Source organism: Macaca fascicularis, chromosome 5, assembly GCF_037993035.2.
Source record: "Macaca fascicularis isolate 582-1 chromosome 5, T2T-MFA8v1.1".
In the NCBI taxonomy this organism is placed as follows: Eukaryota; Metazoa; Chordata; class Mammalia; order Primates; family Cercopithecidae; genus Macaca; species Macaca fascicularis.
In genome coordinates, this window is record NC_088379.1 from 47,316,858 (window position 1) to 47,335,178 (window position 18,321).

General features: G+C 36.3%; 1 protein-coding gene across 16 annotated transcripts in view; it reads right to left on the reverse strand.

Moving 5' to 3' along the window:
• CORIN (corin, serine peptidase) overlaps positions 1-18,321 on the reverse strand; it is a 264,257-nt gene that overhangs the window by 179,507 nt on the left and 66,429 nt on the right. For all 16 annotated transcript variants that reach the window (XR_012434810.1, XR_012434811.1, XR_012434809.1 and 13 more), the window contains exon 3: positions 16,612-16,812. Coding sequence is in view for 11 of the 16 variants with exons in the window: in XM_045392336.3 (XP_045248271.2) it covers positions 16,612-16,812 (201 nt within the window). In the remaining 5 variants the exon portion in view is untranslated. The remainder of the gene's footprint in view (positions 1-16,611; positions 16,813-18,321) is intronic.

Here is an 18,321-nt window from a genome sequence, read left to right on the forward strand (position 1 = left end):
AGAACATTCTGTTAAGTGAAAACTAAGCACCAAAAGACAAAAACCACATGATTTCACTATATGTGGAATCTTAAAAAGTTGAACTCATAGAAGCAGAGAGTAAAATGATGGTTACCATGTACTAGGGCTGTAAGGGTGAGGATTGCGATATGTTGGTAAAAGGATCCAAAATTTCAGTTAGACAGGAGAAGTAAGATCAAGCAGCCTATTGTACAGCATAGTGACTATAGTTAATAATAATGGCCTGTACACTTTGAAAATTGCTAAGAAAGCAGATTTTAAGTGTACTCACCCCAAAAAATTATTTGAGGTTAAAAAATAAAAAGAGATCCAAGTGATATTACAACAACTTTTTTCATATTTCGTGTAAATAAAGGCAGCATTTTGCATTGGGAAATAATGGGTTGTGAGCCCTCACAGAGGGACCAATTAGACTGGAAAATTTTGGTGCCTATTCCTGGCTGTACCAGGAAGGTAGTCAACTCGGGTCAGGACTACATCAGCAGAGTGGAATAATGAAGGTCATTCTCTATTCTAGATAATTCACCTAAGAAAAAACATTTTGCCAGAATGATTTCTGGGAAAAACTAATTTGAAAGGATTTTGTGTACTTAGGAAGATCCGTAAGAGGGTTACAGTAAGCTAAGAGAAAACACAAAACTGAAGACAGGGTCTCTCTATGAAGATTTAAGCTTCTTTTTTTTAAACTTTTATTTTAAGTTCATGGGTACATGTGCAGGTATATTACATAGATAAACTTGTGTCATGGGGGGTTGTTGTACAGATTATTTTGTCACCCAAGTATTAAACCTCGTACCCATTAGTTATTTTTCCTGATTCTTTCCCTCCTCCCACCCTCCACCCTCTGATAGACCCCAGTGTGTGTTGTTTCCCTCTATGTGTCCATGTGTTCTCATCAGTGTGAAAACATGTGGTATTTGATTTTCTATTCAGGTCTTAACTAACTGTAAACCAAACCTAAACATAGTAACTATTCTACTTCTCATAAGAGAAAATCAGGAAACAAAAGACACATTTTCTTAATGAGTGATTTATAACATTTGTAAAAAGTCTTTACAGATATAGTGAAGGCACAGTTAAGCCAATGTCTTGCTAAGTTATACAAAAATATGTAACTATTTTGTGCAATGCCATGTAAATTATCAGAGTTAAGTAAAAGCTAGCTATTCTTGTCAAGAGAAATACGAGGCTTGGGAGTTTATTTTCTATATAATTGTATATATTCTAGACCAAACGTTTTCTAATGCAACCCTGATTCTCTTGGTGATGTATTTTGCCAAGCTTCAAGCTTTCACATGACATATATGTATATATGTAATTGTCTCTATCTTATTACTAAATGCACATTCATACTTGGTTTTAAGACGTTTAAATCGTAAGTAAAGGCTCATAACAAGCTGCAATTCATTCATTCAAGCAACTACTTACTGTGACAATGCTTTTAAAACAGTGAGGGGTCAATTTTTTTTGTAAATCAATTATTCACATTCCATAGAATTAAGTGAGATTTAACATTGCAGCTGTAGCAGCATCTGTCAGGCATTTTTTTATAGATTGTGAAAGAACTACACCTTGCCCCATAAAATCATCCATCCTAGAATTATGAATGATTGAATAATAACAATAATTAAAATGCATATAGTGTCTTCAAGTTTGTTAAACACATTTCTGTACATAGTATGGTGTTTCTACAGTCTGATTCAAAATCCTGGCTTACTATTTTATATTTATGTGGCCTTTGGCAACTTATTGAACTCCTCTGTTTATCAGTTTCCTTATCTGTAAAATGGAAATAATAATAACTGTGTAATGGGCTTATTATAAAGATAAAACAATGTTCACACAATGTCCAGCACATAGTATGTGATATAGAAGTTTTTGCTATTATTATTATCTCATTCGTGACTCACAAAAACTCTGTGAACTAGACAGGGGAGAGATTTGTATCCAAGTTACATAGGTAGGAAAATTGAGGCAAAGACCCAAAGTAAGCTTTCATTCTGCTTTTTTCTTCTGGATTCTATAATGTATCTATTTATAAAGGGAATAGTTACTGATTTATATAGGAACAAAATTCAAAGTTGAATTACTTAGTTTTGCTTACTTGTACAATAAAACAATGCTGGGAGTTATAATTTTTTTTAAAAGTAAGCATTTTAAAACATTAGTCATTTAAAAATACGTATTCAGTCTCTATTATACAAAGGCACTTAGTGCTATAGAATATTTTTAAAAAAGAATTTGGAATTGGAACACATTTTACATATTTAGCCAAAATTTAACACATATAGAAATTATTTGTTTTTCATGCCAACAGTGGTAAAAATAAATTCTATAATGATGAGAGTATAAAAAATTACTTACTGGAGCAACATGTTCAATAAGTAAAGGATTTATTGTAAAATCCACTGCCTCACTAGTGGTTTGTTTTAAATTTCACCACTTATGAAGGTGATGAGATCTCAGTGGACTTTCAGCCCTATGTAGTTTATTGGGAGTAATTATGTAGTAATAATTAAGATTTGAGTATGGGAGTAATGAATTCTAGGACTAACAGGGCAGGTTTGCATACAAAAGCCTGGATTATACCAACTGGGTATTGTGGTCCTTAATGTATTTGTAAAAGGCTCATTTAGATAACCCTCTCTAACTCAGAATCCTCTAAACTTAAAATCTATCATAAGTCAGAATCAAGTTGAGCAACTGTTTTCCTTTTTACTCTCTGATTCTGCAAAGGAAGATTTTTATGGAGAATAAGATTGTAAGGAAAGGCATGTTCTACATACTCAAAAGGAAACATTTAAAATGAACTTCTAGTCTCCTTAAAATACACATAAGACATGTCATTTCTTTCTTTTAATAAATATACCTTTTATCTTCTAATAAATATACCTTCTAGGTATGTTTAGTATATAAATATATACCTAGGTATATATGTTTATTTAAACCAGGTTCATTGATTTGAAAGATAAAAGGTATATTTACCTTTTATATTTATTATTAATCGCTAAAAGATAAAACACTCCTGGGTGTGGAAGGATGTTTAGTTCATGTTATTAAACATGGTTTCTTTCTGGGTAGGGTAATTTGGAATGATTTTTTTCCTTCTCGCTTTATGCTTCCAGTTTTCTATACTGCTTAAATAGTAGATATATAATTCTGATCGATAATAAAATTATTATTTTTTTAAAAAGCTTTTAAAATAAACTAAAAAATGTGACCAGCTTCTCTGTCATAAGTCTGGCTTGTTTTTTGGTGAGGGATGTGGGAGTCAGCACGAAAGAGAAATTGTAGTATATGGGTCCAAAGGGGAAAAGGGAGCAAGTAGACTCCTCCTAACCTTTCTGGCTAGTATTTTCTGAGTTCTTATCATGTGCCAGACTGTTAGACTAGCTCCACTGACAAGTCTTGCAGTGGCTTCTTCTATAAAAGCAGCAGCAACCTCAACAAAGAAGGAAATTCTGTCATATCATACGGTATGGAGGAAACTTGAGGACATTATGCTAAGTAAAATAAGCCAGTCACAAAAGTGCAAATACTGCATGATTCCACTTACCTAAAGTATCAAACATAGTCAAACTCATAGAAGCAGAAAGTGGAATGATGGTTGCCAGAAGTTGGGCAGAAGGGGAAACGAGGAGTTGCTAACCAATGGGTATAGAGTTTCAGGCGTGCAAAATGAAAAAGTTTTGGGGATCTGCTGTACAACAATGGGCACATTAACAAGTGTAATGTATACTCAAAACTTTGTTAAGAAGTTAGATTTCATGTTTTCTCTTTAACAATAAAGAAATTAGAGAGAGGGCGAGATGGACGACTAGACACATACAAGTGGAACAGCACCCCTGGAGGGACTGAGATGACTGGCATGTTTTTTTTTGTTTTTTTTTGTTTTTTTTTTAAGAATTGCCTCATTTATTATCTTTCTTTTTTTATATATATTTTAAGTTCTAGGGTACATGTGCACAACATGCACATGTTACATACGTATACATGTGCCATGTTGGTATGCTGCACCCATTAACTAGTCATTTACATTAGGTATATCTCCTAATGCTATCCCTACCCCTCCTCCCACCCCACGACAGGCCCCGGAGTGTGATGTTCCCCATCCTGTGTCCAAGTGTTCTCATTGTTCAATTCCCAGCTATGAGTGAGAACAAGCAGTGTTTGGTTTACTGCTCTTGCGATAGTTTGTTAAGAATGATGGTTTCCAGCTTCATCCATGTCCCTACAAAGGGCATGAACTCATCCTTTTTTATGGCTGCATAGTATTCCATGGTGTATATGTGCCACATTTTCTTAATGACTGGAATGCTTTAAACAGATCTTCAGAGGGAAGGCACTGAGAGTGGATAGAGGGAAGACACAGAAGCTCAGCTGAAGAGGGAGAAAGTTGGCACCTGTAGGGCCAACTCTACGGGGAAGTTAATGGTGTTTGATGTGTCCCCAGGCATTTTAGCTTCACTGCTTCTCATGATTGGCTGTGATATGATTGTTTGGCCATTACCCAATCTCTAGAACAAGCTAAAGAAACTCTAGGAAAAAAACTTTAGATGTAAGGTTTCCATTTCTATGGATTTGGGGTTTTGTCTTTTGTTTTGGGGGATTCTTTGAGTCAAGGTTTCACTCCATTGCCCAGGCTGGAGTGCAATGGTGAGATCTTGGCTCACTTCAACTCAACCTCCCAGGCGCAAGTGCTTCTCCCACCTCAGCCTCCCAAATAGCTGGGACTACAGGCACTCCTCACCATGCCCGACTATTTGCATTTTTTGTAGAGATGGGGTTTTGCCATGTTGGCCAGGCTGGTCTCAAACTCCTGAATTCAACCAATCCACCCACCTCAGCCTCCCAAAGTGCTAGGATTTTTGGGGTTTTTTTTTTTTTTTTTTTTTTTTTTGAGTCAAGGTCTCACTCTGTTGCCCAGACTGGAGTACAGTGGTGAGATCTCGACTCACTTGAACTTCAACCTCCCAAGTTCAAGTTGCTGGGTGTGGCATGAGCCACCACACCCGACCAAGTCTTCATTTCTTTCCCACAGCAACCTCCCATATTATTCATTTAAAAAATTTTTTGTTTACTTTAAAGGACACATTATATGGTAACACAGTTACTGTGGCTTAACAGCTATCAGGACATCATAAATCAGTCTCCTGAAATGCACATTCTAGAGGATTATGTTGAGTGCACATCTACAAACATATAGCCACAACAAAACAAACTCTCTGAGCTTGATTACTTAAAAAACAATGGAGGAATTTGGAGGCAATTCCAATGAGAAAATTACAAAATTTTATATCTCCCACTTCCTGAGGTGATAACATTCCCATTAATACCAGCAACAGCAATGTTGGCCTTCCCATACTCTACAGACAAAATTGAAAACTAAAGGCTCTGTTCAACTGATTCAAGATAATTATTAAATTTTAAAATGAAGCAGTTTAATCTGTTTAAAAATAGAAGTTCCAAGATAGACCTTTAAATTAAAATATATTTTTGTCCTTGTAAAGAAAACTTTATGAAAAAAATGTTGCATTTATTATAGAATTAAAATGGTATGAATTAGCAATATTATCTTTTAGAAAAATAAAAAGAATCGAAATCGATCATGTTTGCTTTCTGAGCCTGTCTTATAAAATTTCTCACTTTATTTCTCAAGTCGTAAGAATATGTTTATGTTGCAAGGCAGTTAGTAGATAACTGGCTGCTTGGGGACAGGACCTCTGTCTTATCCATCTTTATAGTCCATACTGCAAAAACCCAGAGTATGACATCCAATAAATAGCTGCTGATTTGGTGCTTCACAGAATATTAACCTAGATTCTCTAAAATTTGAGACATCTCATAAAATTTAGAAAAGTACACAGACATCAGAATGGGTTTACACAGCTTAATATAATTATAAACAAGTACTATACCATAAGTCTTATTAATTCAAACCCTGGCCAGGCGCGGTGGCTCACGTCTGTAATCCCAGCACTTTGGGAGGCCGAGGCGGGCAGATCAAGAGGTCAGGAGTTCAAGACCGGTCTAGCCAACATGACGAAACCCCATCTCTACTAAAAATACAAAAATTAGCTAGGCGTGGTGGCGCACACCTATAATCCCAGCTACTCAGGAGGCTGAGGCAGGAGAATCGCTTGAACTCAGGAGGTGGAGGTTGCAGTGTGCCAAGATCGTGCCACTGCACTCCAGCCTGGGAGACAGAGCAAGACTCCATCTTGAAAAAAAAAAAATCAAACACCACATGTGAATATTAGATTAATGATCCAGAGCAGCAAAATAGAAGAATAAAATGTGTTAACACTGAAACACAAGAAGTGGATTGCATCAAATTGAACAGATGTAAAGCTTTTGGTTTGGAAAACTCATTACCCTAATCATTTCAGCTACAAGTGAAAAGGCATATTTTCCAAAGGCGCAAGTATAGCATACAGATTCCCACTGATGGGTTTTTTGCTCTCAACACAAAATAATACAAATACCAAAAACCTGAGATAGTCAACAAATTGAATAATTCAGGCAAAAGATTACATAAAGTGCCAATTTTTCTTTCAGAACCAGAGATAAAAGTAAATTACACAGTTTGGGTTTTTCTGTTTTTTTGATTTTTGTTTTGACTTTCATCTGAGCCTTTGACTTTTAAAAGATCATTTTGTCATTGAGTTTGACTAGAATTGTTTTTGCAATGCTGTTAACATGCTACTGTTTTGTTTGTTTTCCTTTTTTTCTCTCTGTGAATCAAGGGTATTGGGCTGTTCTTCCTAAAGAGAAAATTGTGATAATGAAGCTGCAGAGAAAAAAATTGAGCCATAAGCTCTTTTGATGTGACTGTTTAACTCTGACCCTCACTTGCTATATGTATTAATATGACATAAACATATAAGCTTGGGGGCATTTGTCACCTGGAGGATATTGCAGGATTCATTTAGGAGAGAGGGTCAGGAGTCTTGCCAAGACATCTTTGAAAAAGGAAATCTAGGACTATACCCAAAGGGGAGTGAAACAGTCACTGTTCCATTACTGCTTTCAGAAGCCTAGTTCTGCAAGATGACTGAGTTTGCTCTTTCCAGGAGGAACCCAATACATCCTAGGGAAAGAATCGTCTAAAGATGGAATGAGGAGGAAGGGAAGGAAATCAGGGAAAAGTGAAAAAGAGAGTCCATTCTTACATTCGAGCTACTTTTCTCCCTCTAGAATTGTGCAAGTCTTTACTAGAATGCTAACAACCAAATAAGCATGCAACAATTACTTAAATATTGCACTCATTCTTGCTTAGATGTTGTTGTTAGCCAGAAGTTCATGTCTGAATCTCTTAATTGTTCTTTAAACATAAAAGATGTGATTTAATATATAGAGGAGAGAAACCAACTGGACTTGAACAATGGGGTCTAACACTAGTGTCCACCACAGCACGTGGGAATGGCATCTAGGGGTCACGACTACAGTGATTTTTGGAACATCACTAAGACCTTGAGAAGCAGCTTAGGCAGACCTCAGACCCGCCAAGGTACCAACAAAATATTTTTTTCCTCTAGAGCAGGTGCCCATAATCAGAATCCAAAGAATCAATGGCCCCTACATAAAATTTAGGCTGTCTATGAACTTGTATGGGGAAAAAATAACATCTCTATTTCCAATAACACCCAACTGAAATGTAGTATAATTAAATTGCCAATGTAGGCAACAACTATAGAAAAAATTAGAAATCATAGATATTTGCATCAATATAGAGTTGTCACAAACATTTCAAGATATTATTTATGCTTGTCCCTATTATAAAATTATGGTTATAAGTTGGGCATGGAGGCTTACGCCTGTATTCCCAGAACTTTGGGAGGCTGAGACAGGAGGATCACTTGGGGTCAGGAGTTTGAGACCAGCCTGGCCAACATCCCTTAACAGGTAAGAGATTTACCGGATTTCAGATGTCTAATTAGACTCCCTTTCTCAAACTCTCCTCTTGGATAGTTGCCTGATGAGTAGTAACCCAGGTAAAACTCCAAGACCTGCTCTGATCCTCTTAGCTGCATATATATTTTTTGGGTGGAGTTTTGCTGTTTTGCCCAGGCTGGAGTGAAGTGGTGTGATCTTGGCTCACTGCAACCTCCACCCCCAGGTTCAAGCGATTCTCCTACCTCAGCCTCCCGAGTAGCTGGGATTATAGGCGCATGCCACCATGCCTGGCTAATTTTTGTATTTTTAGTAGAGACAAGGTTTTGCCATGTTGGCCAGGCTAGTCCCAAACTCTTGACCTCAGGTGGTCCACCTGCCTCAGCCTCCCAAAGTGGTAGGATTACAGGCGTGAGCCACCGTGCCCAGCCAGCTTCATATTCTTGTAGAGCTCATGTTAAAGCTAATGAAAACATCTCATGTTAAAAACATAAAACTAAGAAGAAAGAATAATCTAAGGGTTTTGAATTGGTGCATAAGCTTTCTACACCCAGTAACTTTTGGGTATGAGTTTAGGGCATTTCAGTCCATATCTAGTTATCAATGTAAATAAATCACTGCAATTTAGACAGTATCATGGTCATCATCCAAATCATTTTTTCTTCAGAAAGAAGACTATGTAGTTCATTGAGGGAGAAAAAGCTGGATATAAAGTGAATTCCCATTATTGGGGAAATGGTTGAAATAAATTATGGTATAATGACAACATGGAATACTATTTAGTCATTATAACAATAGATTAGAATTAAGCTTTTGCCTTGAAGATATTGAAGTATTCTTGGATGGGAAAGATATTTTGTGAAAAAAAAAAGTAATAAAAACAATTACCCAAATCCTCTATGTGAATATTATCCTGTGTACATGTATGTATACATGTTTAAATGAGATTGCAAGAGGATGGAGAAAACTATAAAATCATACACATTTGGCTGTTATTAGGTTCTTCTTAGGCAGAAGGAGAAGAAATGAAGGAATTTATGCAAAAATGGGAAATAACTTCAATTACAAATAACATATATAACAGAATCACACTCATACATTATATAAAAGAGAAAGAGAAAAATCAACTCCCCATATTGGAGGAAATGAGAAAGAAGGAATCAGAGTGAATAAGTAAGGTAAAAAACAATTGAGGAGTAGGAAATACTCCCAGAATGGCAAAGTAAGATCCTCCAAAAATCTACTCCTCCATAAAAGCAGTGAAAATACTGGCAAGAAAACTGTCAAAGTTAAATTTTTTTGCTAGAGAGCATCTGGGAAGATGGTGGAACAGAAAACACCAGCAATCTGTCTCCCCACCTAGACAACAACTGCACTGGCAGAATCTGTCTGATGTAACTATTTTGGAACTCTGGATTCCATGGAATGTTTGAAAGTTTCAGAGGTGGGGCAGGGCAGTTAAAGGAACAGAGTTTTTGTTATTGAAGTTAAACTGGTATAAATTCAAGTTAGAGGTTGGGCACAGTGGCTCACGTCTGTAATCCCAGCACTTTGGGAGGCCGAGGCAGGTGGATCACGAGGTCAGGAGATCAAGACCATCCTGGCTAACATGGTGAAACCCCGTCTCTACTAAAAATACAAAAAATTAGCTGGGCCTGGGGGCAGGCACCCATAGTCCCAGCTACTCGGGAAGCTGAGGCAGGAGAATGGCGTGAACCCAGGAGGTGGAGCTTGCAGTGAGCCGAGATCGCACCACTGCACTCCAGCCTGGGCGACAGAGCAAGACTCTGTCTCAAAAAAATAAATAAATAAATAAATAAATTCAAGTTAGAGTGCTATCACTTTAGGATGTTAAATGTGATCCCAATGGTAACCATAAATAAAATAGCTATAGAATATATATATATATGTGCTTTGAGATATATATATATATATATATATATATATATATATGACAAAGGAAATGAGAAAGGAATTTAAATGTTTCAATACTTAAAAAAAAACAAAAACTAAACACAAAAGAAGGCAATGATCCAGGAAATGAGGGATGAAAAAAAGCTATAAGGTATATAAAAAACAAACAGCAAAATGACAGAAGTAGGTCTGTCATCAGTAATTACTTCAAATATTAATGGATTAAATTTTTTCAATCAAAAGACAGAGATTGGCAGAATGGATAAAACCATAATCCAACTATATGCTGTCTACCACAGACTCACTTTAGATTCAAAGACACAAATAGGTTGAAAGTGAAAGGATAGATAAAAATATTCCCTGCAAATAGTAACCAAAAGAAGATAGTGGGATGACTCACTTATGATGGTTTGACTTTTATAATTTTTCAAATTTACAATTGTGCAAAAGTGACACACATTTAACAGAAACTGTATTTTGAGTACTCATATAACGATTCTGTTTTTCTCTTTCAGTAAGGTATACAATAAAATACATGAGCTGTCCAATATGTTATTATAAAATAGGGTTTGTATTAGATGATTTGTCCAACTGTAGGCTAATATAAATGTTCTGAGCACATTTAAGGTGAAGGCTAAGCTAAGCTACAATGTTCTATAGGTTCGATGTATTAAATGTATTTTTTACGTACAACAGTTTCAAGTAACAATGAGTTTATAAGGATATAACTCCATAATAAGTTAAGGAAAATCAGTATCAACAAAACAGGCTTTAAATCAACAATGGTGGCCGGGCGCAGTGGCTCACTCCTGTGATCCCAGCACTTTGGGAGGCCAAGGTCAGGAGATCAAGACCATCCTGACCAACATGGTGAAACCCTGTCTCTACTAAAAATACAAAAATTTGCCAGGCATGGTGGCGTGTGTCTGTAGTCCCAGCTACTCAGGAGGCTGAGGCAGGAGAATCGCATGAACCTAGAAGGCAGAGGTTATAGTAGGCTGAGATCATGCCACTGCACTCCAGCCTGGGCAACAAAGCAAGACCCTGTCTCAAAAAAAAAAAAAAATCAAAAATGGGTAGAATAAATAAAGAAGGACATTATATATTAATAAAAGTTTCAAAATAGCAAGAAGAAATAACAATTGTAAACATTTACACACCTAATGACAGACCATCAAAATATCTGAAGCAAAAAACTGATAGAACTGAAAGAAGGCCAGGCGTAGTGGCTCATCCTGTAATCTCAGCACTTTGGGAGGCCAAGGTGGGCTGATCACTTGAGGTCAGGAGTTCAAGACCAGACTGGCCAACATGGCAAAACCCTGTCTCTATTAAAAATACAAAAATTAGCCGGCATGGTGGTGTGTGCTTATAATCCCAGCTACTTGGGAGACTGAGGCAGGAGAATCGCCTGAACCCAGGAGGCAAAGGTTGCAGTGAACTGAGATCGTGCACTGCACTCCAGCTTGGGCAACAGAGCAAGACTCCATCTCAAAAAAAAAAAAGAAAGAAAGAAAGAAAGAAAGAAAGAAAGAAAGAAAGAAAGAAAGAAAGAAAGAAAGAAAGAAAGAAAGAAAGAAAGAAAAAAAGAAAAGAAAAGAAATAGTTGACGACATGAATACCCCACTTTCAATAATGGATAGAACAACTAGACTGAAGACAAGTAAGGAAACAGAGAAATAACACAATTCCATTTCTAGGTATAAACACAAGAGAACTGGAAACATTTCCACACAAAAACTTGTACATGAATATTCATAGAATCATTATTGATAATAGTTTTTAAAAATGTATATGCAACCCTAATTTTTAACAATGGATGACTGGATAAAGAAAAATGTGATACAGCCACATGATGGAATATTATTCAGCACTAAAAAGAAATGAAGTACTGACACATGCTACATCATGGATGCATTCTGAAAGCATCATGCAAAATAAAAGAAGGGAGATACAAAGGACCACATATTGTCTGATGCTTTTCATATAAAAATTTCAGAATAAGAAAATCCATAGAGATTGAAACTAGATTAGTTTTGGCCAGGAGTTGAGGGAAAGGGGAAATAGGGGGCGGGGAATATGACTTTTTTTTGCAACGATGAGAATATTCTAAAATTAGATAGTGGTGATGGTTATGCAACACTGTGATATATTTGAAAATTGCTGAATGTACACATTGAAAGAATGAGTTTTATGGTATATGAATTATATCTCAAAAAAGCAGATATTTAGAAAAGTACATGAGAGGGATAATGCATTTTCATCTGAAATAGAAGATTTAGGATCTAGTTATCAAACATGTGATAAGAGAACAGAACACCCTAAGCTTTCAGCACATGAATTTACTCTCTTGTCACTTTAACTTCTTATCAGAGTTACTAGGTTATTTTATTGTGTTCCATGTTATCTTTTACCCAAAAGGTCTTGGTTGGCAGAAGTTTTCCCTTTCCTTAAAGTTAAATATATATTTAAATAGTTATAAAATACATAAGGAAAAAATGGTGAAAATAAAATCCCAGATACAGAATATAACCTAGAAAAATTCCTTGCTGAAACATAGTATGAACATTAACTATGGGCCTTTTCCTTTTTTTTTTTTTATTATTATTAAACCAGCATTATTATTATATGGAATGTTATACAACATTAGCTACCCAGGTTAAATATATGTATATATTTCATTTTAATAGATATTATATTTGGAAGTTTATGCCACATGTTTCCCAGTTTCCCATATATATTTCTTGCAATAATGTAAATATTGATTGAGAAATTAAAAGTTAATCTCCAATAGTGTCTCCTTTAGAGTAAACATTGTCAACATTGTAGTACTTGTTATTTTCTTTTTTTTTTTTTTTTAATTTGCTCTTGGATTTAATTCCAGGATTTAAATGTAGTTTAAAAAAAGCACTGCATTAGATTTAGCTACATAAACAGCTAGAATAATTTTATTCCCAGAATTAACCAGTTACTTACTATCTAGTTGAGCCAATCAGAAACCTAGGGTCATCTTTGATACATTCTTTTTTTTTTTCTTTTTCTTTTTTTCTTTTTTTGTTGTTTTTTTTTTATTACTATTATACTTTAAGTCCTAGGGTACATGTGCATAACGTGCAGGTTGGTTACATATGTATACTTGTGCCATGTTGGCGTGCTGCACCCATCAACTCGTCAGCACCCATCAACTCGTCGTTTATATCAGGTATAACTCCCAATGCAATCCCTCCCCCTTCCCCCCTCCCCCCTCCCCATGATAGGCCCCGGTGTGTGATGTTCCCCTTCCCGAGTCCAAGTGATCTCATTGTTCAGTTCTCACCTGAGTGAGAACATGCGGTCCCTCCCCCCTCCCCCTCCCCAGATAGGCCCCTTTTTCACATTATAATTTGTTTTCAAAGTGTAACTAATGTTAACTCCAGAAGTACCAGATATCACATAAAACTTATTTCACTTTCACAAAACCTAACTATGCTACACAGTGTAATACAGGGGGTATTCTGGTTAAAGCTTTACGAAATGCAGGATTCTATGTCTTGGCATTACATTAAGAACCTCCAAGAAGAATGTCTTAGGAAAAGACTATTTCTTGGTACTTTTCCTACCCAGGATATTTGGGTAGAATAGAATGTCTGACCATTGTATTTTTGGACTGAAGTATATTTAAATAGCTTTTACATATGCCACGAATTGAAAATAACATCTTAATTTGAGAATAATAAAAGAGGAGGATAAAAGTAAACCCTCTGCTAGGTGTTAATACAGATCTAAGACATTAAATGATACTTTAAGTAAAATTGGTGAAATACACATCAAGTAGTAGAAGTGTGATCAGGCACTTCTAGCAAAAGTGATAAATCATGTATTAAAATTTAAAATGACTATAGTTCATTTATTTATTCATTCAACTAATATTTTATTACACATTGACTATACAGCAATAAAAACAACAACAAAAAAGTCTACTCTTTCTTCTCTCCCAGAACTTAAAATTTGTTTAATAATGCTACTGCAAAGAAAACAATCAGATTAAATGATGATGAAAAACTTGAAAGAGCACTGATCTTAGAGTCCTAAGAGCTGAATCAAAATTTCATGTCTACTAATTGCTAGGCAAGTGATACTGGATACACCAACTAATTTCTCTAAAACTCAATTTCACACTGTGAAAAAATGGTGTATGCTATTACCTGTCTGGTGTATTTCATCAGTTAATTATAAGGATCACAGAGAAAATATTCAAACATTCTCTAAAACTTCTATAATCACAGGCTTGCACTATTACTTAAATGTATGGAAAGCTATCAAATTTCTTGCAATAAATACTTTTAGTTGATATTGACAGTATACTGAGTCTATGTGGTCAGACAGTAAAGACTAATGCTAACTGTCAAGTACATTAACAACATCAAATGACACATATGCTAGGGTTTTGGCCTTTCTCCATTTACCCATCCTAATTTCGCCTGGATTTCTTCTACATGTCAATTTATGCTCATATTCACAAGCAACGTTCCAGCCATAGGAAGAGCAAATAAGTCAGACTTCTATCAAACTTCCAATCTGAGCAACAACTGCCACATGTTTCTTTACTCTTCAGGACATGTGTTTGTCAATCCTGTTTGAATCTTAACAAATAATGGAACTTTCAAAATAAAGACAAATGCACTTAGTAGAAGAAAATAACAATTACTGTAATTGCAACCACATTAACTTGACTGAGTTTTTGTTTAAATTGCTTCTGCGCTTCTGATGAAAACCACTGTTCTTAAGAATAATGAAGTGCTTAAGACATGACTGAAAAATAAAACCTCAAAATTAAACCCATGAGGGAAATAAATTTAACTTGGCATAATTCTGGTTTGCAAAAATACTGTCAGATAATGAATCCAAATCCATATGAATCAATGGTAAACACTATGCACAAGAAACAGTTAATACCTATAGGTGCTCTGTGAAACAGTGGAATCCAAACTGTCTGTCTCTTTTGGGTTGGAGAAATAGAATAATCCTGCTTTTCCTCAAACACTGGCAAACATATACTATGATAGCTAAAAGTCAACTTAATCCTCCCTTTCCTGGCTCAAAATAAAAATAAATATGCCATCTCAGACCTAAGATGTGATATCCCTTTGTGGGTTTTCATGAAAGGGAAACACTCAAGACAATGATCATGGGTGGATGGGCTTTGTGTAATTTTCAATCACATAACCTTGTTTTAGAAAGTAGAAATGAAGAGGCCAGACAACTATGGATAAAATTCTGGCAGTGGCTGTACTGTGCTCTGATTATTTTTTATTAGCATTGGTTGTATCAGAGCTGAAGCTTCTTGGCATTTTCCATACAAATCCACTCCCACCGAGTATTCTGGAAGCACAGTAACTTTATCAAAAGGTAGAATCACATTCCAGAGCATGTCATCTGTCACCTCTCATCACCTCATCATGCCCCGTGTCCACACTTTCTGTCTTTTCTCTCTCCCAGCTCTTCTTCTGCAATAACTAACAAATCCCTCCCTTTGTCCTCATGCAGAAGAGTTTGGCACATGCCATTTTTCTCAAGGTGTGATTTTTTTTTGTCATTCACCAATATATAAAATAAACTTTACAGCCAATAATAGAAGGTGAAAAAGGAAGCAAGATAAAAAACAAAAACAAAAACAAAACAAAACAAAAACATGAATGTCTCAAAAGTAAATAGGGGGCTGGGTGCAGTGGCTCACGACTGTAATCCCAGCACTTTGGGAGGCCAAGGCGGGTGGATCATGAGGTTAGGAGTTCAAGACAAGCCTGACCAACATGGTGAAACTCTGTCTCTACTAAAAATACAAAAATTAGCTAGGCGAGGTGGCACGTGCCTGCAATCCCAGCTACTCAGGAGGCTGAGGCAGGAGAATCGCTTCAACCCAGGAGGTGTAGGTTGCAGTGAGCTGAGATTGTGCTACTGCATTCCAGCCTAGGAGACAGAGAGAGATTCCATCTCAAAAAAAAAAAAAAATGTAAATAGGGGGATAGCTCCATTAAATCACTCAGCATCCTGTTACTGAATGGGTCCTCCTGCAAGGGACCAACAACAATGTCAGTGACTTAACTTACTTATTAACTCAAAATAAGTAACTTAAAACTTCAAAAACTTCAAAACTGGAGTGCAAACTTTCACAGATGAACCACTACAAAATCAATGCCACTATATTGGGGCAAGCAGTGTAAATTTTCAGACCTCAGAAATATTGAATGGCATCGATACATTTTCATTTCTTACTCATTCCTACCTGAACATCTGGGCTGATGTCATTTCATGTTTAAGAATAGGGAATTTGGCAGGGCGCAGTGGCTCACGCCTGTAATCCCAGCACTTTGGGAGGCTGAGGCGGGTGGATCACTTGAGATCAGGAGTTCGAGACCAGCCTGGCCAACATGGTGAAACCCCATCTCTACCAAAACTACAAAAAAAAAAAAATAGCCAGGTGTGGTGGAGGGCACCTGTAATCTCAGCTACTCAAGAGGTTGAGGCAGGAGAATTGCTTAAACCCGGGAGATGGAGGTTGCAGAGAGCTCAGATCGCACCACTGCACTCCAGCCTGGGTGACAAGAGCAAGACTCCGTCTAAACAAACAAACAAACAAACAAAAAACAGAATAGGGCACTCAGCTAGGCTTACCGGGAAACTGAGTGGAGATTTTCCTCTGTGACCAGCAAGTGATTGTGAATTAAAAGGATTGGTTGCCAAACTTAAAAACCTACTTGTGGGACATTAAAAGCCTCTAGCATGTATCACCTTTGGACTTACCTGTATTCCTGTGACTTTGGTCCCCTGGGAGAGAAGCATCCGTAGTCCAGGCTGGAATGTGCTGGTCGGGATGTGCAGTAGAAATCACAGTGCTCTGGTTATAAATTGTATTTGTAAGAATAACATCGGACCCTTGGATTTCACCATCAGTGACCAAAGGTTCACTCCCATTTGATTTAAAATAGACCTTTTGTAATGTTCCTGAAAGATAAAAACAAAACAAAACAAAATCCTATGTTTGAAACATTAGAAGTATTTATTTTAAAACACATTAAGAAAACTCTAGAGCTACTTTCCCATATGTCATTCTAACCAGGTAAACACAAAGACAAAGATGAAAGCCATAGCAATGACCTCCTTTTTGGGGTCAACAACCACAAAACCAAGAGTTTCTTTTCTACCACAAATCACACAGCCCTGTGATGAAACATGGCTTTCTCATGAGCCAATGGTTTAGAAACTGAGTCTCCTATCAAGGTTTCCTGGTGCTTCAAAAATTTAGGGCAATTCTACCTCACCCAAGACTCACCACAAATAAAATGTGGTGAATCTTACAGCATTTTTCTTCCTGCTTCCTTAGTTTCTTAATCTCACTGGTCATTGTATGCTACTCAGGACCCAGGACATGTGCTCTATCGCTCACTGTATCTGTCATCAAAGGACACAATGGTGCTTGCCATCAGCTTATTTCCCACATTTTGCACTAATTTTCAGTAAACTATGCATAAACTATGCATAATACGCAAATAAAAAATAGGAGGGCTCATACATTTATCAAAACTTGTATCATAGGAACCAAAAAAAAACCCCTCTAAAGCACAAACTAAAAGAAGAAAATATCTTCATCTTCGACCAGAAAATAAAAATATAACTATATGAAATAAGAAATACTCATGTAAAAATTTTTACTTCCATAGGTTATTGGGAAACAGGTGGTGTTTGGTAACATGAGTAAGTTCCTTAGTGGTGATTTGTGGGATTTTGATGCACCCATGCACCCCACGAAGTTTGGCACATGCCATGAGCAGTATACACTGCACCCAACTTGTAGTCTTTTATCCCTAACCCTCTTTCCACACTTTCCCCCTGAGTCCCCAAAGTTCATTGTGTCATTCTTATGCCTTTGCCTCCTCATAGCTTAGCTCCCACTTATGAGTGAGAACATATGATGTTTGGTTTTCCATACTCATTAAACTAAGATTATCAACTGGCCACTTTCTCAAGGTATCCATTCATTGACAAAACAAAGAACCAAACCTAAGATTATTGAAAACCACCTTGCTTTGTCTTTAGGAAGAAACTTTTGAAAACTTGGAAAGAGATCATGTATTTTTAACTCAGTCAAAATAAACAGCAGCTTTTGTTTCCAGAATATTGCACTGTACTTGAGCATGCCACGAAAATAAATAAATGTGATATTGACCCATCCATAGAAATACCCAAGGGAGATTTTCTTTTCTAAAAGCATTTACAGTGAATGCTCTAATTGGCTCTCACTTTTCTAAATAGTCCCAAGGACCATTAAAAATAAAAGAAATATAAATAAAATGTTTAATATCAGTGTATGGAAAAAATTTCTCTACATATGCTTGACACTTGGAAAACATTAACTACAAATAAAAATAGAAAAGCAGCTGTTTCTAGCTAACTGAGATCAACAGTTTCCTCTGCCAAAAGATTCTAAATAAAACATTGAAGCATAAAAGCTAA